The 26,790-nt window shown below is 39.6% G+C and overlaps 1 protein-coding gene across 1 annotated transcript in view; it reads left to right on the plus strand.

Moving 5' to 3' along the window:
- Positions 1–19,326, plus strand: part of SNTG2 (syntrophin gamma 2) — a 553,256-nt gene extending 533,930 nt beyond the window's left edge. The window contains exon 17 of the mRNA XM_075555664.1: positions 19,104–19,326. Coding sequence (XP_075411779.1) covers positions 19,104–19,235 — 132 coding nt within the window. The 3' untranslated portion in view covers positions 19,236–19,326. The remainder of the gene's footprint in view (positions 1–19,103) is intronic.
- The last annotated feature ends 7,464 nt before the right edge of the window (positions 19,327–26,790 follow it).

Raw genomic sequence — 26,790 nt, forward strand, 5'->3', positions numbered from 1 at the left:
AAATTGGCATCAGTGTCCACTGTTTGACTTATCAAACATGCAGGGAAAAGTCATTTGGCGTTGTATCCTGCAAGGTGGAGGGAGACCTGGTTGTGTGTAAGATGTGTGCTGGGCTGCTCACGACAAGGTCAGCTGTTTAAAACCATCAGCCACTCCACAGAAGATAGATGGGACTTCCTATTCCAATTTAAGATCTATCGTCCCGAAACCCACCAGGGAGGTACCATTCTCTCTGATAGGGTCACTCTGACTCAGAGTTGCTGAGTGACGGCTTTTGGTGTTTGCATATTGTGAGGTGCAAAGTGGAGAGCATTAAACAACATGGAGGCTTGCATTCACATTTTTAACTTTCTATTCTCATTCAGCTTAGAATCAGAACCTGTCCCAATTCAGTCCTTCACCAGATTAAGAAATAGTACCATATTTCTAAAGTAACACCAACCTATAGTGTCCTACATAAAATAATAGATAATAAATTTATTGTATAAAACCATAAATGTTTTGTTCAAATTTAATGTTTTAAGGTGATGAAGAAATAAACATGTGGCCCATGTAAGTGATCAAATGGCATCTGGTAGTTTTCTAGAATTTTCATCATTTCTTGAGGACCGACGACATTCCAAAGAAGTCCAAGTGGCCCTCTGAGCACGCATGGGCTCCTGGGACGAAGGCCAGCAGCTCCCACTGAGTAAAATGAGGCTGTCTGCTGCAGTCCAAATCACGGCTTAGCAAACCTACTGTGTGCTTACGAGTCAGACGCAACTCAATCGCCATGGTTTTGTTTGCCTGTACTCCAACCACCGGGTGAAAGATTAGAGTGACATTTGATTCTATCCGGCGTCAATTACGGTTTGTAGTAAATGGTGAGTCACAACGAGTTGAACATGGAAAGAAATGTACAGGAAGCCCTTTGTCTGTTGTGTCATTTCTGAAAATCCTCTCCCAGTCTGTGGGTTCTCTTGTTTCCCTCATGGTGAAGTCTTTCGAGACACATGGGTGTTGATCTTTAGTATATCCCACTTGTTGATTTCAGGTTCACCTGTGTGTGTACCCTTCCATATTGCTGTTAGCCTATGTATTCCCTGTTGGATATTGTCAAACACTTTTTCTGCGTCTATCAATACTATCATGTGATTCTTATACTTTTTATCCATGTGGTGTATAATATTGATAGATATTTGGACGTTAAACCATCCCTACATCCCTGGATGAATCCCACCTGATCATGGTGATATTGGTCTGTAGTTCTCTATTCTTGATGAAACCTTTTCCTGTTTGGGTATCAACATTATACTGGCTTTGGGAGTTTGCCATCCTTTCCTCGGCTCTGGAATAATTTGTGGAGGATCAGTGTCAGCTCATCCCTGAATGCTTGGTAGAATTCTCCTGTAAAGCCATCTGGTCCATGAGATTTTTTTTATAGTTTCTTGATAGTCATATCTATTTCTTTCTTTGCTATGGGTCTGTTGAGGTTCTTGACCTCTATCTTAGATAATCTAGGAAAGGACTGTGTTTTCAAGTATTTGTTCATGTCTTCCATAGTGTTGTTATTAGAATACAGACTTTCATAGTATTTTGTGATTATCCTTTTTATCTCATTGGGATCCATTGTGATTTCCCCTGTTTGATTCCTCATCCTGGCTATTGATGTTTGCTCCTCCCTTTCTTTGGTTACCAGTCATCTGTTGATTCTGATGATCCTTTCAAAGAACTAGCTTTTTTGCTGTATAGATTTTTTGCATTCTTCTCTTGTCTTCCCACTTGTATAACTCTGCCCTGATTTTTATTATTTATTTTCCTTTGCTATTGGAGGGGCTGTTCTGTTGACTCTGTTCTAGCTGCTCAAGGTTGTTGTGTTAGCATATCAGCCATTATCTCTCTTCCTTCTTCATATCCGCACTTATTGCTATCAAGCAACCTCTGAGAACTGCTTTTGCAGAATCCCGTAGGTTTTGATACAGTGTATTCTCATTCTCATTAGTTTCTAGAAACTTCCTAAACTTCTCTCTGATCTGGGCCAGTACCCACTCATGTCACAGAAGATCATTATTCATCCTCCAGTTGTTTGGCCTTGTTTTTCTGGTTTTCCTTTTATTGATCTCCGTCTTGATAGCGTGTTGACCCGAGAAAGACGTCTGGGTAATCTCTATGTGTTTGAAATTACTCAGATCGACTTGTGCCCCAGCATGTGGTCTATTTATGAAAATGGCCATGTGCACTGGAAAAGAATGTGATTTTTAAATTTTTATTTATTATTTGCATTTGGATGGAAAGCTCTATATATGTCTATCAGGGCCAATTGCCTAATTGTACTGTTTAGCTCTGTAGTGTCTGCGCTGAGCTTCTTTCCTGGGGACCTATCTTTCTCTGATAGCAATGTATGAAAGTCGCCTACTATGATTGTTGAATCTATGATTTCTTTTTTTATCTTTTGAATAGTTTGTCTGAAGAATTTTGCAGGTCTCTTGTTAGGCAAAGTAGTGTGGCTGGCGTGGGCTGGGGAATACCAGGGACCAGGTCGCTGAACCCCTGGTTCCAGAACAAAGCTAGTCATGGGGGAAGGTTGCCTTCTGGACCAAGGATATACTTTGGGCTGTGGCAGGAGTCTTTTGCTACCTGAATCCCCCACTTGTCTTCCTGTGCACCGGGTACACTGATACCAGAGAGCTCCCAAGATGGGCTGCTTACCTGGGCACCATCTTGCCAGAACCTCCTCAAACATTTTTGAAAGAATAAATAAAAGCTTTAAGGCATCAATAAATGTTTAAGTACAAGTTACATCCAGGAAATCAGGTCAGGCCCAACTATACATGCAAATGTTCACTCAAGTCGTTCACATTTCTACATTTTAAGTACAACAAGCTTAGACTGTCTAAGATATTAGCCATTTTAAAAATCTCCATAGTCTTTTTCACAAGGGTTTGACAATCTATAAATGATACACTATATTGCATTTTGAAAGATTAATTGCTACCAGCAAGAACATAGTGGGTGAACGGTTTGTAAGTGCTCGCTTTAGAAATATAAACATATTATCACTCTCTAGCCCTAAAGAGCCCTGGTTTGTGCTGTGGTTAAACATATGGCCAATAACCAAAACGCTGGTGGTTCAAACTGACCAGCCAATCCTGGGGAGAGAGAGGTGGCAGCTTGCTTCTATCAATATCACAGGTTGGAAAGCAGGTGGAGGCAGGTCCAGTCCATTCTCCTGGCTCATGATCAGTCAGAATGCCAAGGGGGTTTAGCTCCAGTGACTGAAATATGCCTGAAGATTTGGTTTCGCAGAAGCAGGAGGAAAGTTGGCAGTCGAATGGGGATAATGCGTACTGGATTGTCCCCATGGAAAATCAAGTACAAATCCAGATATGCTTCCTAAAAGCACAGATATTACCATGACTTGTGAAAAGGGGGGAAAAGAACTACAATGAGTAACCTTATAAAGTTTAACCCTATTTTAAATGACTAAGCTATTAATTGCCATGAATTGGTGCCTAGACCAAAATGTTCTAATATCTCACCCAGGACCATAATACATTTATTTCCATTTTTATTTTTCAACATTAATTTCTCTGAGTAAAATTCTATAACCTCTCTTCACGATATTAACTTTGTTTAGATAAGACGTTTAGGAGTTATTTATCTCTGTCAGAACTTGGACATTTCCAAATAAAATATTTACGTGAGCAGGAAAAAGCAGGCCTACTGGCTCACTTCTTCCCCTTGCCATCTCTGCCTTCATAGACGTCTGAGTTACTCAAGAGATATCGAAAATTGCAAAGACGATATTTCGTGAGAACAACTTTTCGAAGAGCATGCATTCATCTTTAAAATATATGTCTCTGGAGAGAAAGGAAGCAGGCAGAAGTGATAGATTCAGAGCTGTTTGGAGAAGTCAGACTTTGAAAAACATCCTGGCAAGGTAATAATGCTGAGCCTTAGTATAAATAAAATTTATGAAGTTATAATTCCATTATTTGTTGAAGGGGAAAAGGTGGTTTAAGAATGTGAGCTAAAGAAACAACCAAGGAGATTTTATTGCCCAAAACAGACAGTATTAGAGGTGGTGAATTATAGAGTAACCTTTAAAGGTTACCGAGAAACTTTTTTTTTTTCAAAGAAAGGGCCTCTTCCTGAATTCTACTACATGAATCAGAACTGGTAAAGGGAGAGTGCACAGAGCCAAGTAAACTCTGATCAGGATTGGAAAAAAAATAAATAGTATGTATTAATAGAGTCACTTTGTTCATACATATGGAGTCAGTTTTCATCCAAGCCCGGGCTAGCCACTTCCCCACCCCCACCACCCAGGACTGTCTCTCTCACTGACATGTTACCTGGGAAAATCAAACATCTGATTGAAACCGTTTATTGGACAAGTCATGAACCTCCTCCACCTCTGTGTTTCTAGCCTCTGAGCAGTGAATCACCAACAATTGTTCTAGCCTCTCCGCAGTGAATAGCCAACAATTGCTCTCACTAATTCTACAGTGTGTCTGTAAGTGCAATCTATTCTCTTTTTTTAGTCTATCTGGGCTGAGTTCAAGATCACATCCTCTCTCACAGGGACTCTGCCTATCAGCTACGGATATAAATCGCTGCCTCCAGTCTTTCCTTCTATCGTTAGAGCTGTCCTTGTCAAGCACACCTGATTGCGTGACTGCTCTGCTTGCATCATCCACACTAACAGGTGGCGAGTAATGCCGAAAACACTGTCCGGGCTCCTCAGTGTGGAGTGCACTGCAGGGACCCGGACTTCTCTCTGCAGCTTCCAGGCCCAGCACAGTCCCTGCACACCACAATTGGAAGGCTCTCAGTATGGTCTGAGCACAGTCCCTGCACACCCCAATTGGAAGGCTCTCAGTGTGGTCTGAGCACAGTCCCTGCACACCACAATTGGAAGGCTCTCACTAGGGTCTGAGCACAGTCCCTGCACACCAGAATTGGAAGGCTCTCAGTATGGTCTGAGCACAGTCCCTGCACACCACAATTGGAAGGCTCACTAGGGTCTGAGCACATTCCCTGCACACCAGAATTGGAAGGCTCTCACTAGGGTCTGACTTCATTGTGTATTTTGCACTCATGATGCATGCATTGTGTCCATACTTGTGCTCATGTCTTTTTCTAGAACATCCTTTGTCCCCACCCCTCAGCCAACTATAGCAGTCTATTAATTTTCTGAGGGTCAATGCAAATGCCAACATCTAATCAAAACCTATTTTTATTCCACTCTTTGGCACACCTATCTTCCTGATTGCATTTTAAGTTGTCACAGAGCTTCCTGGCCCCTCTGTTTCCTGAGCTCCTTAACAGTGTTGCTGTTTCCTCTCTTTCCGTGTCCCCTTCAGTGGTCTTCTCCAACTGTAATGCACTGAAAATTCACTAGGGGATGAATCCAGAGTTTGATTCAGTAGATTGGCCTGGAACCTGAGATTCTGATTTTCAAAGGAGCCCCAGGAGAGGCTGAAGCTGCAGGACCACTCTTTGAGTAAGACTCGATGCAGTAAGGATTTATGCTAAGGAATTGTGTAACCGAGTAAGCTTACAATGTTTTAGAATCTTCAGTAATTGAAACGGGACCTAACATAGGGCATATGGGTACCCAATTTCAAGTCTCAATTCTGTAACTAGCATTGCGACCTTGGGAGAAGTATTTAAAACATCAATTTCCACAACTGGAAAAAATGAGATTGTCGTACCGCCCCTTTAAAAAATATTGAGGGTGTGTGAACATTTGACAATGTGGTGATGAAAGTCGGTTTTTGTTGAGCATTTGCATTGTACCAGAAGCGTCACTCTTCTCACTGACGATCACATTCACTTATCACACCGCCCTGGGAGGTAGTCACTGAGGACGTCTCCGCAGAGGACATGAGGAGATCTTCTGAGTTACAATTGCCCTGTAGGAATTTCTGCCCTGCCCTGAAGTGATGTGCAGAATCGGGCTAGCAGCTACCTGGGAAAGTCACATATTGCATGTTCAGGCATGTTGGTTGCTTGAAAGCAGCTACCATGTGAGTATTTATACCATGGCCATTTTAAAATGCTACAGATCAGAACTCACCCTGCACCTTCAATTCAGAGCCAGTTTGTCAACAAACCTCTGCCGGACTTCTGAGTTAGGAAGTGGAAGAACCAAGCTCTGAATTCTAATGTTCTGTCTCTATGCTCTAATGTAGTGACCACCGCACTCTAAAGTTGAGGAAAATGATCGGAAAACACGGTGCGTGAACATAACCACTTTAAAACAACTTGTGTATACCAGATGCAGTTTTTCCTTCCTCTTGCATGAGGCAAACTGAGGAGATGGCCTGAAAGCCGTTGTGAGGGTGTCCTGCCTAACGAGGGACGGTCAGTGGTGTTTTCTGGTAGAGGCATGTCTAAAAGACCCCAATCAAACCAAATCCACTGATTCCAACTCATAGCGAACTATGACTGTAAACATTTGCAAAATCCACACAGCCTCTTCTTTCTCTGAAGGATCAGCAGGTGGACTTGACCCACGAACGTTGAGGTTTACAGCCCAGTATGTAACCCACAGTGCCACCAGGAATTCTTATATCTAAAATAAATGCCCAATAGAATCCCATTGTCCGTTGAGTAGACTCCAACCCCTTAGCAGCGTGGAACTTCCTAGAGGGTCTCCAAGACTGTTCTCTGTGGCAGAAGCCATGGTACCACCGTGGGTGGACACCCATTCAGTTGATATGAACAGTGGTCATTTGGACCCACCGGCCCCTTAGCAGATGAACCTGTGATTTTCTCCTTCCATAGGACTGCAGTCTTGGATTTGCCCTTCAATTCTGCCTTGCAGGGTGGTTCTGGGTCAGAGTCGGCTTTAAAGCACACCAGGTCGTTATGAAAGCCAGCGATCGCATAGGCTGCGGTGTTGACTCACACTGCACCACTGCTACCGGCATCCCAGCCCTGAACAGCGGTGCCTCTGAGCTGCTTCGAGTGAAGCATCGGGATCCTTCAATGGCGAGAAATACACAGGGCACCCATTCCTGAGAAGGGAGAACCACCTGACATGGGAGTGGGCGTTTTATCAGACCCAGGTTCCTGTCTGAATTACCTATCTAACAAACACCTGTTGAGTGATTTCTGATGTATGATTAATCCTCTTAATATCCATACAAAATTCACACCTGTGGTTTTCTTCAAGGAAAAATAGTCACTTATTCTAGAAACGTATTCATCTATTTTACAATCCTCTCATTCATGTCTAACATTTATCATTAAATTATCACAGCCTGTACTGTGGGGAGAGAACTTTGGTTAAGGACTGGCTTCCTGGGCTGCCTTTGGAATGCCATGTGCACTTGGATCGCTGAGGTTGAGTGAAAGCGGTTCTCTGCAGTGATCATACAGTTATGAAAGGTTTCCCTTTTTGCAAAGAGCCATTAGGTGGCAATTAAGGAAAACTGAACACCCACGGGGGCTCCCATTGATCAGAAGGGGTGCCAGTCATCTCACAGACATTTTTTGACAAATGTCTGGCAAACTGTTCACTGAGATGGAAATGTGAATGGTGCAATAAAGAAGTGTGATTTCTCCTGGAGGAGATTTATCGAGGACATGTGGGTAATATTAACATTTATCCGTTGATGGAAAGTGTCGCTCCTGTGACAGATGGAGCATACCTGGCATAAAGAGGAGGGAAGAAGAAATGGTTTCACCAGCTACTGGTGACCTTGCGATTCGTATTTTGATGAGCATGGCATTGCTCCTCATGACTTCCTGAGTGTTTCACCTAATTAAAGAAAGTTCACAGCATTAAAATATCTAAATGTTGAGAAGTGGGCCAAGCTGTATATCATGTTTTAAAATATTATTCTAGCTACCATTAGAAAAGACTTTATAAAACTCTACTTTATTAGGATAAGTACATTGCCAAGGAGAGTAATGTATTGGAGTTCCCCGTGGTGAAGCTGAAAGAACAGGGAAACAGATGTCCAGAGACACGTGGTCAAGGCCAGCTGTGCGGTGTCTTAGCCCTTAGATAGATCCATGCCCCTTTTGTTCTCTGACCTACAACTTCCTCACCCAGCTGATGCATAGAACCCGCCAGCGATGTTGCAGATTCTAAATGTAAATGAGTGGACTAATATAGGAGAAGAAAAGACACTGGGACTTTAAGCTATTTAGAAACATATTCATTTTGCAAGGTGGCAAGCATCACTGAGTAAAATTAACATGAGCTGTGGAGACAGATCGTCATTGTTTTGTACCATCAAGTGCCCCCAATACAAAGGCTTCCTCAGTCACTCGATACTGGTTTGGCTTCAGACAAATCTGCTAACTCGGCAAGTCTCAGTTTGCTCACCTTAGAGTAGAGAAAGAAGTGCTTGCAGTGCCTGCTGCGTTGTGATGAGGTTCACTAGGAAAGCATGCACGCGTGCCCAGCAACGCCTTGGACACTTGTACTATTATTTTCCACTCATTCTTTCTCCATATCTCTGCTGCTTACACCATGAACTTTGTAACCTTAGGAAAGTCATTTCACACTTTTGGACATGTTTTTAAAAAATAGGATGTTAGTCCTCGATGTTCTTATTTCTTTTATGTTTCAATTTAGTCCTCAAAAACACCGTTCTTTGTAATTTCTTTTTTTTTAATGGTTTCTCTTTGTTCAGATTATACTTGGTCAGACATAGCTGGACATTCCATTCATAAAGAATGATGTAACAAGGAAAATATATAACAAGAAAAGTATAATTCTGTTGGAACATTTTGTTACAGAAGTCTTTAAAATAATTTAAGGTAAAATTTGCATTTGTCTAATTATTAAAGTTATAGGTGATTCCAAGTTAGGTTTCTCTCTCAGTTCCTCAAGATATGATACCTATTTGTGTCACTTAATCATTTATCAGTTTGGAACTCAATATTAAGACACAAATGATACATTGTAACAGTGTAGCCAAGCTCCCTAGATTCAATAACTCTGAGACCTTGGGAAAGTTATGTAGCCTCCCTGTTCATTACAAATAAAATTACAGTAATAAAATTATATTCATAGAGTTTTTAATAAAGATTCCATTTGTAAATATAATGCATCAAGACACATACTATTAGTTATCATTAATTTAATATTTATTTTTATTTGTTTTGTACAGTAAAAATTTATGTACTTGTTATCATTTTACTATTTCCTTGATTGATATTTTAGATCTATATTTTTTATGTCTACTGCAGATTTCTCTCCTTTTTATTTATTCCAAAGATTTATATTTTGTACATTTTAAAACGTGTCACTGAGTTAGTCCAGGTAGACCAGAGAAATGAAATTCATAGACACTCATATTTTATGAGAGAGTTTTATATAAAGGGTAAGTGTACATTCAAAAAGCATCCCAACCCAGCACTGTCCAAGCCCTGAAGTCCAACGTTAGCCCATATGTCAGAATCCGATCTACAAAGTCCTCCTCCATCTCACAAAGCACAAGCAGTGACACCTACTGCAGGAGGAAAGCCCAATCAGTGATCGTGTAAGCATCTCAGCGCTGGCAGGGGTCTCCACACGGCTGCTCCAGCACCCAGGGCTGCATCGGAGTAGGTCCATGCAGCTTCTCTCAGCAATGTTTTGCAGGAAATGACCCTTGCCACTGAAGCAGGGAACTGGCTAAGGCAGCCGCAACTGGTCTGACCATCAGAGAGCTAGAGTCAAGACAGGTGAGGCTCACCAAGCCATTTATTGCTCCCTCTTTCAATTAATCCCACATGTGCTCAGAGGCCAGGTTGGCACAATAGACCTTAACTATCACATTCACCTTATGTGCTGTTAGCTTCATTATTTTGATCACCGTGTATATAGGTAAATGATTGCATAGTGGTTGAAATAGCAGGGCATATTGCCATCAATGGTGAGTCACTTTTACTCCTGGGGCATGCATAGGGTGTGATAGATATCAAGAGGAGGGAAAAAGGTGTTCTAAGCAGAGAGAAGAATGGAAACTCACATTCATAGGGAGGGCACAGGATCGTGCAGAATTTGGAGGATCCATTCAGTAATTCTCCCAAGAAGGTAAATATCTGAAGGTGAGACTGGAAAGGTAACAGGAAGCCACAAGACAGTGGATGCCTTGACCCCATGATGAGGGACTTCCCTTAGAGGAGTGGCGCTGCCTAACTCAGCTGGAGGGGGTCTAGTGGGCCATGACCCCAGGGAGCTGTGGACAGCAGTGTTGACAACGAAGTAAAAACTGATCTACAATTACTTCAATCTTAACAAAAACATGTATAGATACTAAGATCTCTGTCATAATAAATGATTATAATTATAAATAAAAATCATAAATAATTGGGATATTTTAACTGAGTTTTGATGTCACAAAAGACTCAATAATTGTACTTTTGTGGTAGGCATAAATGAGTATTTAAAAAATCAATTTTTTGGTTTATTTAAAGTAAAATTGAAATGGACTTAGAGTCTGTGGTGACAAGTTCATCTCAAGCAAAAATGAAAACTCAATTAAATGTATTAACAAGATTATTCAATGTAACTTTTCACTACTAGAAATGTATAATCCAAACATAAAAAATATATTTACCTTAAAAAAATAAAAGTAAAAAGGCATGCAGAAGGGAGGCCAAACACTTGTGCTAAACATTAGCTATTTAATGACATGGTATTTTGTACATCTTTATGTGTATAATCCTATTTCACTTACATCTGAAGTCTAAGCCGAATATAGACATCTTATGAAAAGTTGAAAATAAAGGAAAATACAATATAGCTCTTTTCCACGTGTTTTCTTTCTCTTACGTTATTGAGTCTTGCTTTGTGCCAGTCAGCGTGCTGTCGTTTCAGATATCTGCATCTTTGGTTGTCATATTTGAATAGATGTTAAGTAGCACGAGCTCGTCTGATGTTACCTTCATGAACCTCCACTGCAAAATGGCACGGTCCTGATTTCATAGATAAGAAAGGGAAGTGGCACCTTGGGAGATGGCGGCACTTAGTGTCATAATAAATAAGTGCTCACTGCCTGGCAAAAAAAAGATTACAGTTGTAAATGATCTTTCCTTGTTTGGTCCCCAATCAATGATCATCAAACCAGCAGTTGCCACAGAAGACTTCTTTAAAGTGTTGAAAAGCAAGGATGTTGCTTTGAAGACTAAGGTGTGCCTGACCTGAGTTGCAGCATTTTCAATCTCCCCACCTGTATGTGAAAATTGAATAAGGAAAACTGAAGAATTATCTATCATTTGAACTATGGTGTTGGCAAAGGTTATTAAAGTACCATGGACTGCCCAAAGAATGAAGAAATCTGTCTTGGAAGAAGTATAGCCAAAATACTCCTTGGAGGCAAGGATGATAAGATTTTTGTCTCGATTACTTTGGAGATGTTGTCTGATGAGATAAGTCCCTGCAGAAAGTCATCCTGCTTGGTAAAGTGGAGGGGCAGTGAAACAGAGGAAGGCCCTTGATAAGAAGGATTGATGTGGTGTCTGCAACAAAGGGCTTAAATCCTCTCCCCCCAATTATGAGGATGGCACAGACTGAGCAGCATTTAATTCTCTTGTTTACAGGGACAGTGTGAGGCTAACCCCACTTGAAGGTGCAACCCTCCTGACAGAGCTTATGAAGCATTTTCTTAAAGTACAAAGGTCCTAGTTCAGATTTGACAAAGTCATAAGAATGGATTTCTACAACATACTATTGTAAAATATAGTGTCAGATAAATTTTAGAGATCATCTAGCTAACCTTATGCTTTGGGGGATAAGTCAATGAAGGATTTGATAGATAATATTTCTTATAAGCACATATCACAAGTTATTTATATAGCTCTTAAAAATACTTAGTTTTTAAAAATATGATGGAATCATATTTAGTTTTTACTTCATCATCACTGGTTAAGGTCATATGTATAAGAAAATATTGATTTAATTTTATTGTTTGGTTTTCTTTGACCTGATAAGAATACTACCTTCTTATGGTTTCATAGAGCAACATTTTTTTCATATCATTCTTCAATTTACCTGTAGTAAAAATAAAACAAACTGCGGTTGATTCAATGAAAAAAAAATGTGAGTTTTATTGACTCCAAATTGTTGGCCCAGAAATTCTACTCTCTTATAAAAAGGCATACTAATTTCTCTAAGGATTTACCTACATTCATCTTCTGTTGATATTGTAACAAAGTAGCACAGCAAGTGACTTACACAACACAAATTCATTAACTTAGACTTGCACGGTTCAGAAAATACTTGTCTCTCAGGGAAAACAATGAAGTATTGGAAAATCAGAGTAACTGTTTGGAATCTCTTGGCTAGAGGAAAATCTCTTCTGCTCATTTACAGCTTCTAATAGCCACCTATATTCCTGTGTTCCTGGCTATTTTCCTCTACTTTCCAAGCCAACAATGTTGAGTCTGGTTCTTTTGAAGTTGTCATGTGTCTGATTCTTGGGCTCTGGGAAAAGTTCTGTGCTTATGAAAACTCATATGATTAGATCAGATACACTTGGATAATTCAAGATAATCTGTCCAATTCAGGGCCTTTAATCTTGATCCAATCTGTTGGCAGTGTAAATTAAAATATTTACAAATTAACCTGATTAGTACTTGGATATGGGGGCTTCATTACTATACCTACCATGTCATCCCTAAGTATTTAAATAGAATTTCCCTAATTGAAGAACATTTTAATGTGTGAATATATTGATAAGTATAAAGTCTGGCCATTCTATCAGCCTTCAGTACATTTTTTGTTTTTCTTGGTCAAACCTATAGTTCGAAACTCACTTTGAAATAGTGAGCAGAATGGAGATGCCAGAACAGAAAATGGCATAGGAGGTCCTAGCACTGTGACATCTCTGTGAGCAGGAGGCAGATGCCTGAATCAGCAGTTGTATCAGCCTCTTCGTCCAAATAGCCACTTTGAGCCTTCCAGATGACAGAGAATGATGGAGGTCAGGGTGAGAACCAACTATTCTATTGCAGACCTGAATTATAGATACTTAGAAAATTTGTTTTGTTTGGGGTTACCATTTGAAGAAGAGAATTTCTATAAATATTTTTGTTTTTTTTCCTCCTAAATATAATGTCTAAATTTATGGACAAATAATTTAATTTAAAAAACATATACTGATCAGAAAATGTATCATAGTCTCATACATTCATATCAAGTAACCTAGGATAGTGGTATTGTTTAAGAAGTAACTTGTTTTATCAGTTTTTCTTAAGCTGAATTTTGTTCAAAAAGATTTAATAGCCTACTACATATTACAAAAACTCAAGATGAGAGATGCAAGATGCCCGTACTTAAGAAATTACAATCCTTTGTGGTTAGGGAGATAGTGATGTGTATTTTCTGGATCATGAATTCCAACTGGGAATTAACAGAGTGCTGTGAGAGAAAACTGGAGGGCACTCTAAGCCAGCCAGAGCATCTGCAGTCCCTGGGCCTCCAGATAAGGGAACGTGAGGAAAAGGTGATCCATAAGCCGGGAAGTGCCAGGGATGCTGAGAAAACTGTGTGAGGCCAGGCATGCTGAGAAAACTCTATGTGTGTGTGTGAGAGAGAGAGAGAAACAGAGACAGACAGAGGGAGACAGACAGACAGACAGATTTGGCAGTGCTGGCACATTCCAGTCCCTAAACCCCCAGCTTCAGCGACAAACTGGATCAGAAAATCCTTCTCCCACAAATCTCTAGGTTTTGAAATTGAGCTCAGACCATGGATCACAAAGCTGGGCTATTCTCCTGGTGAATTGCCTCTATTTTTGTGGCCATGAACTTGTGTCAAACGTCTGTGTAACAGAAGGCAATGAAACACTGTCACTTGCTGCACCATCTTCATGATCATTGCAGTGTGTGAAATCATGTATGTATATTTGTATGCTTGATTCTATTGCTGGTAATGTGACAGTTCATCTCATTGGCCTTTTAATTTATCAAACATTATGTCCTTTTCTGATAATTGGTTGTTTCCCAATGATGTGTCTTAAGTACGGGAGCCAAAGTCTCATCACGCTCCATTCTAAGAATGCTGGTTCTACCTTTCTTTTAAGAAATAGACCTTATTTGCATAAGTGTAGAAGGCAACTCTGGTGATTTATCTTCTCTTTTTAGTAATAAAATTCTGTCACCTGGTAATGTCCTGTGGTCCCCTGTACAGGTAGAAAAAGACAAGTATCTGATGTTTAATTGTATCTCAGCATATACAAATGAGGAAACTGATAGGAAGAAAAGGTACTAGTTATATTTTCTTTTAATATCTGTAAGATCAAAGAACCTCCAAATTAAAGAGAACAGTGACCATGTGTCGTATAAGAATAAGGTTATGCAGATCAATTATATTCCCTGTCTCAGTTATCTGTCTCTTAATCATTTAAGAGAGTCCCTTTGAAGTCATAGTCACAAAGTAGCGAGGCTTACAGAGACAGATTCAATTTAATCACCCTAATAGTGGTTTTCTGGTGAGTACATAGTGTCCCTAAACACTGACTCTTCTGCAACTGACACTTCGCAAATGATTTGCCTGTTGTTTGGGCCAAAAAGAACTGACTGGGCTTGTTGCTAGATCTGTGTATTGTGCCTTAGACAACGAACCTGTTAGGTTTCATTGCCTTGTGTTGGGACAGGCAGGTAAAGATCAACTAAATATTGAAGTTGCTTAAGAAAATGGTTTATTTTTGTGTTGATGAAAAGGCATTTTTTGTTACACCAATGGTATGTTTCTCCCCTATCATTATTGATCCAATTCATAGCACCCCTATCTACAATCGAACAAAATCGTGTCCATTTCTGTGCCATCCTCACAATATTTCTGTTGAGCCTATTGTGTGTCTCGGTCTCCATCACTTCCGGTAGAGATCTGTGGTATGCACCTCTAGAGGCTCTTCTTGTGCCCGTCCTAGAATTCTCGGTTTCGGAGATGGCTCTGAAGAGCGTACCCAAAGGAATTGCTTCCATCGAGGTGTGGGTTTTGCCTTTCAGCAGATCCTGCCCCCAGGCCACGAAGGGTGGTGACTCATTTCACACCCTCTGCTAAAATGGAGAATCAATAGACCCCAGCTTAATCCTGTAACAGAGAAGCCCCTCCCACGCAGGACTGTAACCATAACCATGAGGCTAGATTTGATCATGCATCGCCTATGAGATTATGGCGAGAAGGGCCATAGAAGTTGACTACATCTCAGTCACTCTTAGAGACACACTGGACAATTAAAGGTTCTGCAAAGTCCCTCATGAAAAATGGAAAATTTTCAATCTAACGTGTTTTATCTATTTTAGCTCCAAACAATATTTTAACAACAAACTCCTACTTTTATTATAGCACTTTCTGATATCAGACCATTTTCAAAGTGCTACTTTGTTGATACCCGTGCATTTCTGTGTAATGTCTTCATGTAGTGCACTGGACTATTTTCCTTGGTCTGTTTTACCATGCTATATGTCTAACCAAAGAGCTGCCAAAGTCCTCTGTTTCATCAGTCAGCAACTGGCATACCCTCATATTGGAGTAGCATGGTATCTTAGGTGTGGAAATCAACATGAGTATTCAGTTCAAACAGAATTTCAAAACATTTTTCTAGACTGCTCTATTTGTAAACTTATATGTCAATATAACTGTCTTAGGGTTCTCTAGATAAACAAAACCAGGACACTAATAATTTTATATATTTATATAGATAGATAACATAAGAAATAAACAGTTGATTAATCTATGAAGAATTACAAATGGCTCAGTGAAACTCATTCCGTGAGACAGATGTGAGACACTGGCAGTCCTTCAAGTCTTGAGGGCCACCGGGTAGTCCTCTGTGAAGCAATTCAGGCTATCCGGACACAGGCAGCAAACAGCAAGGTAGGTCACCAACAGTCAGCCAGATGACAGAGTCCGACAGTCCCCAGCTCAGGAGATGTACATTGCGGTAGGGTAGCAATGCAGGTCTTGAAGGAACCTCAAGTTACAGCAATGCAGTCCATGGGTTAGGTGTCCCACAGGTAGTGTAGCTTGCAAATGGAGGCAGAGAACAAGCAAGGCAGCCGCACGCTGGTCCGACGATCAACGAGCAAGAGAGAGAAAGGCAAGGCTCACTGAGCCACTTATCTCTCTGCCCTTCAATTAATCTCACATGTGTTCATTGGCCATGGTGGCACAACAAGCGTACCGATCACAATAACCTTCCTAGTAATATTTAGTTTTAAAACGATCCAGACCTTAAATAACAGTGTTGAGTATTCTGTGTTTGAAATGAGGTAGAACTAATTGACTCTCACTTCAAAAGCTTTGTTTGATTCCTGGATTGGAACCTCCCTGCAGGAGAAAGCTATAACAGTCTGATTGCATAGAGATCACAGGTACGGACTCTCGCTGGGCTAGTTCTACTGTGGTCCACTGGGTCTGCATGAGTTGGAATCAACTTGAAAACATCATTTTCCAAAAAAAATTGTGGTGTCAGTTCAGTTTGTTCTGCAAAGACATTCAGAGATTTTTGCCAAACAGACTCGATTTATGATGCCAGAAGTTATTGATGTTGCTTTTGAATGTGTGTATTAATTCTATTGGCTGTATGGCTGCTTATTTCAGAGTGTGGTGTGCTAATAATGGTGAAATCTTTAGGGAACATGAAAGCAATTTCCAATTTACATGTAGAAAACCAAGGCCCTGAAGCAGAAATGATCTGAACATTGTTCCTTTTCTTTCGTTTTTTATTCCAAAATGACCCTTAGCAAAGTTCAGTAATTACTGTTTGGAAACACATATATTGAGTTATAATATGTGCTAGATCTCCAAGTAACCTGTGTTGTTGTTTTTCCAGAAAATTACTTACATTTTCTTCCCTCCTGGACTGAATGATAATTCATACTACCATAAATAACTGCAGGCTAAGTTTACTTCACTCAGCAGAGATTTTAAGTACAGTCTGGAGGTATGGGTATAACACATTGAACCAAGCTAAAATGAAGTTTTGTACAGAAACGGCGCACCTTCTGGATTCTAAAATTGGATTAGGTTAAAGGGACCTCATTCACATATAGTGATTATTTTTTGTAAGCACGTAAATATTTTTTAAAAAACAACCACTGTGTCCTGGTGTCATGGAAGTTCAGACTTTCACAGCTAACCAACAGATCGGTTGTTCAAATCCAGTACTGCTCTGTTGGAGAAAAATTGACAGTCTGGATTCATGAAGGTGACAGTCTTGAAAACCACATGGGGCATCCCCACCTTGAATTGCAGGGCAGCTGTGAGTCAGAATCTACTCAAGGGTAACAGATTTGATGTAGTTTGGGTAAATATGAAGATGTTTCTGGCGTACTCACTTAGCATCTTGAATATTTTGTTACACATCACTCAGAAAATATCAATATGAAACAATTAATCAATTAGGGAAAAAGGTCTCTCCATTGGCAGCAAAGAGAGCTGTAAGAAACTTCAATTTTACCTCCTTTATTGCTCGTCATCACCTGACCTCCTGGTTCAGAAAACCCCAGGCGAATGATTGAGAGCCTTGAACCTCATGTGTGTAGAATTCACCTTTGTCCATCCAATTGGCCTGCACACAATACAAATATCAGGGACTGAGGTAGCTAGTTTATTGTGCCAACCTGGCCGAGGAACACATGTGGGGTTCATTGAAGGGCAGAGGGATAAATGGCTCCATGAGCCTCACTTTCCAGTTCTCAGGTCCTTTGCTTTCTGATGGTTGAGCCAAGGTGCAACTGCCGTGGCCAGTTCCCTGATTCAGCTGGTAAGGCTCACTTCTTGCAAGACATCCCCAAGGACAAGCAGCATGGACTTACCCTGATGCAGCCCTGGGTGCTGGAGCAGCCGTGTGGAGACCCCTGCCAGCCCTGAGATGTTTACACGTTCACTGACTCAGCTTTCCTCCTGCAGTCGGCATTCTTACGTCTATTTTGTGAGATGGAGGAGGACTTTGTGAATTGGCATTGGACATATGGGTTAATGTTGGACTTGGCTTGGGCAGCACTGGGTTGGGATGTTTTCTTGATGTGCACTTAACCTTTATATAAAACTCTCTCTTATACATGAGTTTCTGTGGATTTGTTTCTCTAAAGTACCCAGACTAATAGAGGGACCTTGCCTTGAGAGATCAGTGAAGGAGCGCATATGTGAACTGCACACATATGAACTACACTGCCTTACTTTTCTTGATTGATATTTTTCATAATGTCATCTCAGAGAATATTCAAGGATTTTTATGAAATTGTAATCATAAGATACCAATCAATTAGCAGGCACTTTAAATGAAGATTTTGTAATTGCCAGTTCTATTGAAATGTTATTACAAAAGAAAAGAACCCACAAAAGAGTGTGTGTAATACTTTCTAAAGCTTCCCTTTCCTCCAAGAAGATGCGGTTCTGGGATGCTTTGTTTACAATTGAGTTTTGTCGCTTTTCGTTTTCTGTATTTGGCCTGGGATTTTTTGGTGGGGGAAGCGTGAGAAAAGATGAATGATACAAGTTCAAGGTACACGTCTGATTTTTAACATTTTCAGTCTTTGAAATGGAGCCGTTAAGGCTCTTTTCTTGTCTTCTTGTTTGGTAGGGGCACGGGACCTCAACGGAACTTGACTCCTTGTGCGTTATTGCTGTTGGTCCTGCGGTGGGAACAGGAGGAGGTTCTGTCAGCCATTTACTCTGCCTTACTCTGCCTTTCTGTTGCTTCTTCTGTAAGATGTGGCAGTTGAATGTTCCTTCCAGGATGTTATTTGTTGTGCACACACCCTCAACCAAAGCTTAGAAGCCAGTTCTGCTTATTGGAAGGATGTGAATGTTGTGGGAATCTTAAGGCACTAGTACCATAAGCCAGTAACCAGTTCATAGTTTTAATGAGGATTCAGATCGTGGCACTGTGATTAATTGATGTGATTTGATCAAATATGGCATTGATTAATGAATGTGATAAATATTTAAACTGTTATAATCAATAAAATGAAGACTTTATGTGTCAGGTTATCAATTCAAAAATACAGATACATAGCATTCTTGATATGCACTGTAAAATTTACTTAATTTATATTTATTTGTACTTGAGTGCCTTTCTTCAAGCTCACAAAATACTAAATTTGTTGAATGCTTAATATGTATTTATAATAATTGTAATATGCACACTTCTCCTCTTTTGCAGGAACTTGAATTCCAGGATCTGACGTCTGTTTTGCATTGCATACACTCCTTTATTGCAGCCCGAGTGGCCTCGGTGGATCCCGTGTTCATAGACAGTCAGAGCATTGCAAGAAAATACATGTATAGCAACTAAAAAAAGCTTCTGTTGAGTGCTGAAAAATTAAATTATTTTCTTAAGAAATGAATCTTTCCTGCACAATATTGCAACTTTGTGTGATTTTATAATGAGCCTATAGTTGTGATACCAATAAAATATGTCACTAGTTTCCAAATATGGGTCATACTTGTTACATTTGACAAGTTAACAAAGATTCTGTTAAAATTTTTAGGAAAAACAAAGCCTATGGGTACTAGAAAACAGTGTTCCGCAGTGAAATCATTCACCTCCCATCTGCTGCTACTTCACTAGATTGTAGATAAAGTTATGTCAGCATACAGACTCCACTTCCTACAGTGGTGAAATCCAGATGAATTTTTATAAAACACGTCATAGAAAATACGGAGAGCACACGGGGTTTTTTTTTCCTTCAAAAATAAAATAATGGCCTTTGGATTTGACTTGCCATAGGTTCATTGTTCTCAGCAGGGAGTGGGGGTGGGGAGAGAGGAGAAAGAAGCCTGGATGAATGGGTGCTAGATATGTACAGCAAAAGGACATTAATTTTGACTATTTTTCTAATTCATAAAAGTGAGCACATATTTTGAGTCCCTTGTTGCTCCTATAGTCTATGACTTCTACATATTTTAATTTTGCTGTAATTACACAAGGCAGTCCTTCCATTTTTCCTCTAGAAATGCAGCATGTGGTGAGGGGAAATCCTGATCATGTGCTCATTCTTGGGGCAGCAAGCAAAGGAATGCAACTCTAACTCTAAGAAAATAAATGGATACTTCACGCAGTTTCTATCAGAGCAAATGGACAAGTCATGAAGTTCTATCCTAGGCTGTGATCCAGATGTCAGCAACAGTAGTTATCTTGGCCCACTTTGCCCCCGATTTAAGAGGAGGAAATATAGTTTTGTTGTTATTGTGTTGATACATCAAACATTTGTTATCCGTGATTTCAACTATTTAAAATAATTCTTTAGTTTTAGAAGATATATGCCTATCTGTAATATATGAAAGTCTCACTGATATTTTAGTGGCTTGGGTGGAAGACTATCAGGGACAGGACATTTAACAGAATTTTAAACTAATATTCAGCAAAAAGAATGATTCGCAAGGAGCACCGGACACTGTTTAATCTCTTGTTTGAAATTTAAAAAATGTTAATAACAGTAGGAAAATTGAATTTTATAAAATCTCTAGGAACTGAAAAATATAGTTAGAATTGTCCCTTTGTCCAGTCTTTTTTCTCATGAGAGAGTTTGAACTCCAAATTGAAGGGATTCTCATTTTCTTCCCGTCTGCCAAAATGACTAAACGCACTCAGATATAGAAGGTATTTTCAGTGAAGAACTTGTGAAGACTCTTCTCCTCTTGTTTTTATGAACAAATTTTAAACTCTGGTTTTTAAAATGTACTTTTAGTGGAACAATCATTAAAAATAATATTTTCCCAGGGAAATTTCATATTAAAATCAATTTTTATATTTGTACCGGTATATAGATTTTCGAAAGATGCACAACTTTAAATCTAAAAAAAAACCATCAAAATTCTTATAAAAAGGAAGCATGTAAGCAAAATGCCAACTAATGTTATTTATATGACTCTACCACCTGTCAGAGTCACTAAGGACAACATTATTAAAAATGCCATGAACAGTACAAATTAATACTGCGTTTTCCACAAACGTTCAAGCCTTGCTCCACTGTTCTCAATAATGAGGACTCTGGTGATGTAATTATGGTACTATTAAGAATATCAAACTAGGTGAGAATTACTGTTTGTTTCGTTTTGCTCCCCGCCCCCCACCGGATAGAGTTCATTATTTTGCATTAGTTAGAAATGAGTAAGGACATTTGGTATCATTCTAGTTGAAATATATTGAAAACTTTAGTTACTAGATGCTGCCTTAAGGGCTTTACACACCTGATGTCCATCGGCTTTCTGAGCAGCCTACCAGTGATGCCATTTCAATCCTCATTTTGTAGGTAAAGAGACAACGGCTACCAGACAATTACTAAGTGGGCGGAGATTCTGTTTGTAAGCACTGAAACTTCACCTTAAACAAAGGCAACCTGACTCCGAAACCTTAGTCCTATTACTTGTTTGGGAGTGTTTTGTGTCCTTAGATCGATTCAATTCATAGCAATCATATGAGAAGCAGTAGCGTTCCCCCATTGTGTAGTGGTTACACGTAGGGTTGCGATCCACGTGGTCAGCAGTTCAAAACTTGCAGCAGCTCTGCAGAAGAAAGACTGGGCTTTCTACGTCCCTTAAACAGGTAGGAGTGTTTGAAGCCCCCAGGGCCCTTAGTAGGAATCAGCATTGACTCACTGGCAGCGAGTTTGTTTTGTGGGGAGAGTGCTTCCACAGGGGTCCAAGGCTGTAATATTTTAAGTCAGAGCTCTGGATAGTAACAGTAGTAGATAACACTTGGCTGCTGTTTCCATGGAGATGATAGGCTTGGAAACCTTATGGGCACTCCTCACTGCCATCTAATCCCTTCTGACTCAGCAGCTACCCGTGTGGGTTTCAAAGACTAAATCGTTACAGGAGTAGCAAGCCTCATGTTCTCCTTCAAAACAGCTGGTGGTTCCAAATTGCTGGCTTGCCTGTGATCAGGCCAACTCCTTACCCACTGCCCACTGGGCTTCCGATGGGCACGCTCACTGCCTTGTGTGGGTCCTATTAGTCAGAATCAAATCAACAGCAGCTGAGCACTAGTTCTTCTAGTTCAATTCTAGGCCTGTTCTCCCTGGAGCCCCCGGGTGGATGCAAACCATTAGCCTTTCGGTTAACAGCCAAGCCCTTAAGCATAGTTCCCCGGGCTCCGTGATTAGGACTCTACATGGTACAAGTGCGAGTCCTTGAGAGAATTCACTTAGAACTCACGATTCTATCAGGCAGGTCTGTGAGATCAGATCTGTGCTGACAGTCACATTTTGATGTTTCACCATTCATCAGAGTATATATGTGATCATTATTTTATTAGCCTGGACCCATTTTTCTTTTGATTCATTTTTATGAGTTTTATATAAAATGGAAGTGTTCTCATTGGTTAAGTATTAGAAAAGAGTGAGGTGTCATTTCCTATATTATCTTAATCTAAGTGATTGACCTGCATTTCATTCACAGTATTTATATGGACAACTGGCAAATCATTTTTGGGGGGTAGGCAATTCTCTTTAGATACATTGGTCAATGAATATTCATTAAAGTTATTATTCAAAAGCTTTAGGAGAACTTGTAAATGCAAATGTTGTAAAGAAATAAAATTGCAAAGAGTTTATCTTTTTTTGAGGAAGATATGCACCGCTATTCAGTGGTTTTGTTGCCCGCTTTTGTTTCCCGCAAGCATGTGGGGCTCCCACAAAGCACACTGGGTTTTAATAACTTGGAACCAGCAGAAATTATTAAATTCTGTCAGGCCATGGTAAAGCAAATAATTATCTTATAGAAAATAGCAGATTAGACAATTACAGCTAAAAGTTGTGCTATTGAAATAAGAAGTACAGATTTTAAGGAATTGAACAGAGAGGATGATTAATTTGGCTTGGGACTTTAACAGGGCATTTATGCATAGTAAGATCCAATTTCAATGGGAGAAGGAGATTTATAGCAAGTTGTATAGAACATTAGTAGTAACTTCAGATAATTCGCAAAGGCTTATTTCCCTTCCTTTTATGGTCTGAGTTTTTGTTATCTCGAAGTACATTTCAGTTATCAAAGAGACCTAGATCTAGCTGCATTTAGTTTTAGAAGTTTGAGGAGGTAAAAAGAAAAACATTAAAATTCAGAATATAAACAAGCCTCAGAATTTCTTGCTCGAGTCTTAGTTGAACTCTGTGTTTGACACGTGATACCAACCAGCCTTTTTTTTTAAATCATTTTATTGGGAGTGCATACAACTCTTATCTCAATCCACACATACATCAATTGTGTCGACCAGCCTTTTAATCATTATCAATTCACTGACATTGCTTATGACCGACTGTCTGTGTCCAGCTTACTTTTTCATAATTGATGACTGTTACCTTCCTTGAGCTGTTTGCGGCCTGAGCAGATCACAGCAGTGTTCATGGAAACCCAGGGAGTCAGCAAAGCGCTAATTTCCTCCTTTTCACCCTATGGATAATATACAGGAAAAACCATGAAGTGCCTCTGGTTTACAGTCTCTAATGAATCTGCATCATTAAATTCTTTCATTTGTTCATGCTCAGTGACATTCCCCATTTCATTTTCCTATACCTGAACTACATTTTTAAAATGGTAGAGATTCTTGAAAAAACATAGATAATATTGAAAACATCTATTTATTTTTCAGAATTTTGGACAGGAGTGTGAACAAGTAAAGGCTACATAACCCATCTTTCCTATTATTCAGAGCCTATAGAAGGTTGATATTAGAGACAACATAGATGAAAAGTCTGTTGGTTTAGGAGTTAGCAGAACCTATTACAATTCTTCCTCAGCAATAAACAAGATATTTGTTCCCACTCGTTCACTGCTTCGTCATGGGCAGTACATAAGAAATATGAGAGACGGTTCTCAGTAAACTGTAGAAAGTAAACCAAAATGATTGTGCTGCTATTGAATTTATTAATTCTGCACACATTAGCAAAAGTAGCAGTGATCATTGAATTGGTTTCAATACAGATGCATTTTTTATTTATGAAAAGTAACATAAAACATCTCACAGATATTAAAAAAGTGGCAACCAACAAAGCATGTGGCAGCATATCTAATATCCTGGGTGATTAAGTGTCCATTGGATAATGTTGGATAATTTGTAGCTGGTGAATAACGATACAGTGCACACTAACCCCCAAAGAGGAAAATGATATACAGAAATACAGAATCGAACAATGTAAAGCTCTTAACAGATTAAAACATTGGCCCAAAACAATATATTGTATTAGTAGAAGATTTATTTTGTTTACACTTTAGTACATAGACTTACTACCTTAAGACTTTTAAAACTCCACGATGTATTTGAGGAGACAATGCAAACTCAACTGTAGTGATTGGAAGAAAAAAATTGGAGGTTAAATGAAACACTCACGGAATGTTAATTAAGGGCTAGGTCCTGTTTTTGATGCAACTAACGTGCTATGATGAGCCAAGAGTTGCAATCAAGGCAATGGGAACTCTCAAAACAACAACAAATTTCGGGTTGTCCCAAGTGCAAGGTACTGGGTAAACAATAGAAATAATAGTCGTGATGGTCCCTGAATTGGCCATTTCACATATGGGCAGAGAGCCCAGTTCTGCATACCAAGTTACAGGATGAAAATTGGCATGTTTTTCCAAAGAGATAATCATATTTTAAGGTATTATATGTAATCTATACAAAAAACTTCATGTATATGATAGATTTCTATATGGTAATGAGGGAGCTCATCTATTTTATAACCATGAACAATTTGTAAAAAGTATACAGTGACTGTCACTTTTAACCAGAATTTCTACAACCTGGCTTTATTGAATTGTTCTTTGTCTGTATTTGGTTTTTAGGCCAAAGGTAATACCCAGATTACTTAATTTTCTCTGTAATAGTAAAAACAGTGAATATTAAGAAGGTTTAATACACCTTAGGAGGAACATAAAACTTAACTACTTTCATAAATGTACTGTGTGCACTCTCTCTACTGTTGGTTTGTTTTTTTCTCTCTCTTTCTTGAGTGTGGGCAGCTATTTCACTTTCTGAAATTTAGGTTATTCAATGTTTTGTGTTACAGGACATTATTTATTCATTCAGGAAAAAAAGTACTTATGAATACCTACTAGATGCAGAGTATTTAATTATTAACTGTTGTTGAAAACTAAAACAAGAAATCATTTGGAATTTTATTTGCTCAAGTTGAAAGTATACACACAGTATCGGTGGGGTTTTTTGTTGTTCATTTGCCCCCCATGACATATTAGTTTCAAAGGTAAACCGATGTTTAAATACATAAGTGCAGACATGTTGCAATATGTTCACTGATACACGGTATTGGGAAAAATATAAAACACTTGTGACACGAAAATATGTAGCTTCTCATATAGATGATATGCTAGAAAGATAAAATAAGGTGTTACTTAAAATGCAGCCGTTGTGTATTTCAAATTTAGAATTAGAATGTGGAAGAATATACATTAGCATAGTTTTCACACAGAGATAGGAATAAAAATGCCGGGGACACTTGCAGAACCCCTTCTCTTCCCTTGGGGAAAAAGAAAGAGTGTTTGTAAACTGTTTTAAATAAGCTTATGGGAAAAGCACAATCCATTTGTCATGCGCCCTTTCAAGTTTTCGCTGCCCTCTTTCATTATATCTGGCCATCGTTTACATGCATGAAGCATTCTTAGACTGACTTTAGGAGGGAAAAAGAAGCAGCAATTTTCTTCCTGCCTGCGGATTCCAAATGCCTCTGATGATGTAGTCCGTGAGGAGGAGGAGAAAGGCGGGGTGCTACTTTCAAATGAATTTCTATCCAGATCATGAGAAAAATACTGTCCCTCCAACAAGCCTTCTGGGGCGGGGGATCCAGCATGGAACAAAAGAGACAAAGCCTTGACTCATCTTTCCTAAATAAGATATGACCTAGATTTAACAATTCCAGTAGGTTTAAGTCTGAGGAAGTAGTTTTGTCACTCAAAAGCAATTGAATGAAACCCTTATGATCGCTAAATCACCAACACACCTCTTTTGGCAAATTTCTCCCAAGGTAAAGACTTCTTTTTAGAAATGAAAATCAACTTGGACTTGTTTTCTTTATACCCAGACTATTGGAAAAGTTGTAAGATTCATTCCAAGGATTTTGTGGAAATTGTACGTTCACACTCCTATATTAAACCTCGTGCTAATATTTTGTTATTGGCTAACCGAAATGACCGTGAAACATCAAAGATTTAGTCAAGCGTCAGTACTCTAACTAGTTTCTCTTTTTACGTCTTTCTTTCCTTATTCTCTCCCTCTCTTCACCCTCATTCTCCCTCCCCTCTTCTTTCTGTTTTCTAAAGGAACAGGCTGAGCACTTATTGAGCTTATACTTTGCTGTTACTCAGACATAGATGATTTTCAAGACTATTAAAAACTAACTACATGTAGGGAACCAGTGGAGTGGTCTGGGAGGCTGGCCCCAGCACCAAAAATTAAGTGTATTCCTGCCCCTCCCCCGAGAAGAATTTGTTTCAAAGGACGACGTCGATTCTGCAGCTCCGGGAGAGGGACATATCTGATCAGAGCACACGGGAGCAGATAAAGGGGCAGGAGGAGAGAGTGGAACACAGCCTGGCCCACGAGGCCGTGAGGATGATGTTCCTGAGTAGAGCAGCCAGTCCACAGAACAACATGGCTGGCCCTACTATGAGACATGATGCCCCTCAGTGACTAAGGGCGATACAGGGGACAGCACTGGAGACACAGTGTGGGAATTGCACCTGACCTGATCCCACCACACCGAGGCAAATCACTGGAGGAGTGCAGCGGAACAGCAAGGGAATGGAGTGGCAAGGTCCCCAGGGAAGGCTGAAAGTGGACTTTGGGGCCAGGGCGTGGTGCATCAACAGACTGGACTGGAAAACACTCCTAAGGGCCA

Source organism: Tenrec ecaudatus, chromosome 8, assembly GCF_050624435.1.
Source record: "Tenrec ecaudatus isolate mTenEca1 chromosome 8, mTenEca1.hap1, whole genome shotgun sequence".
Taxonomy (NCBI): Eukaryota; Metazoa; Chordata; class Mammalia; order Afrosoricida; family Tenrecidae; genus Tenrec; species Tenrec ecaudatus.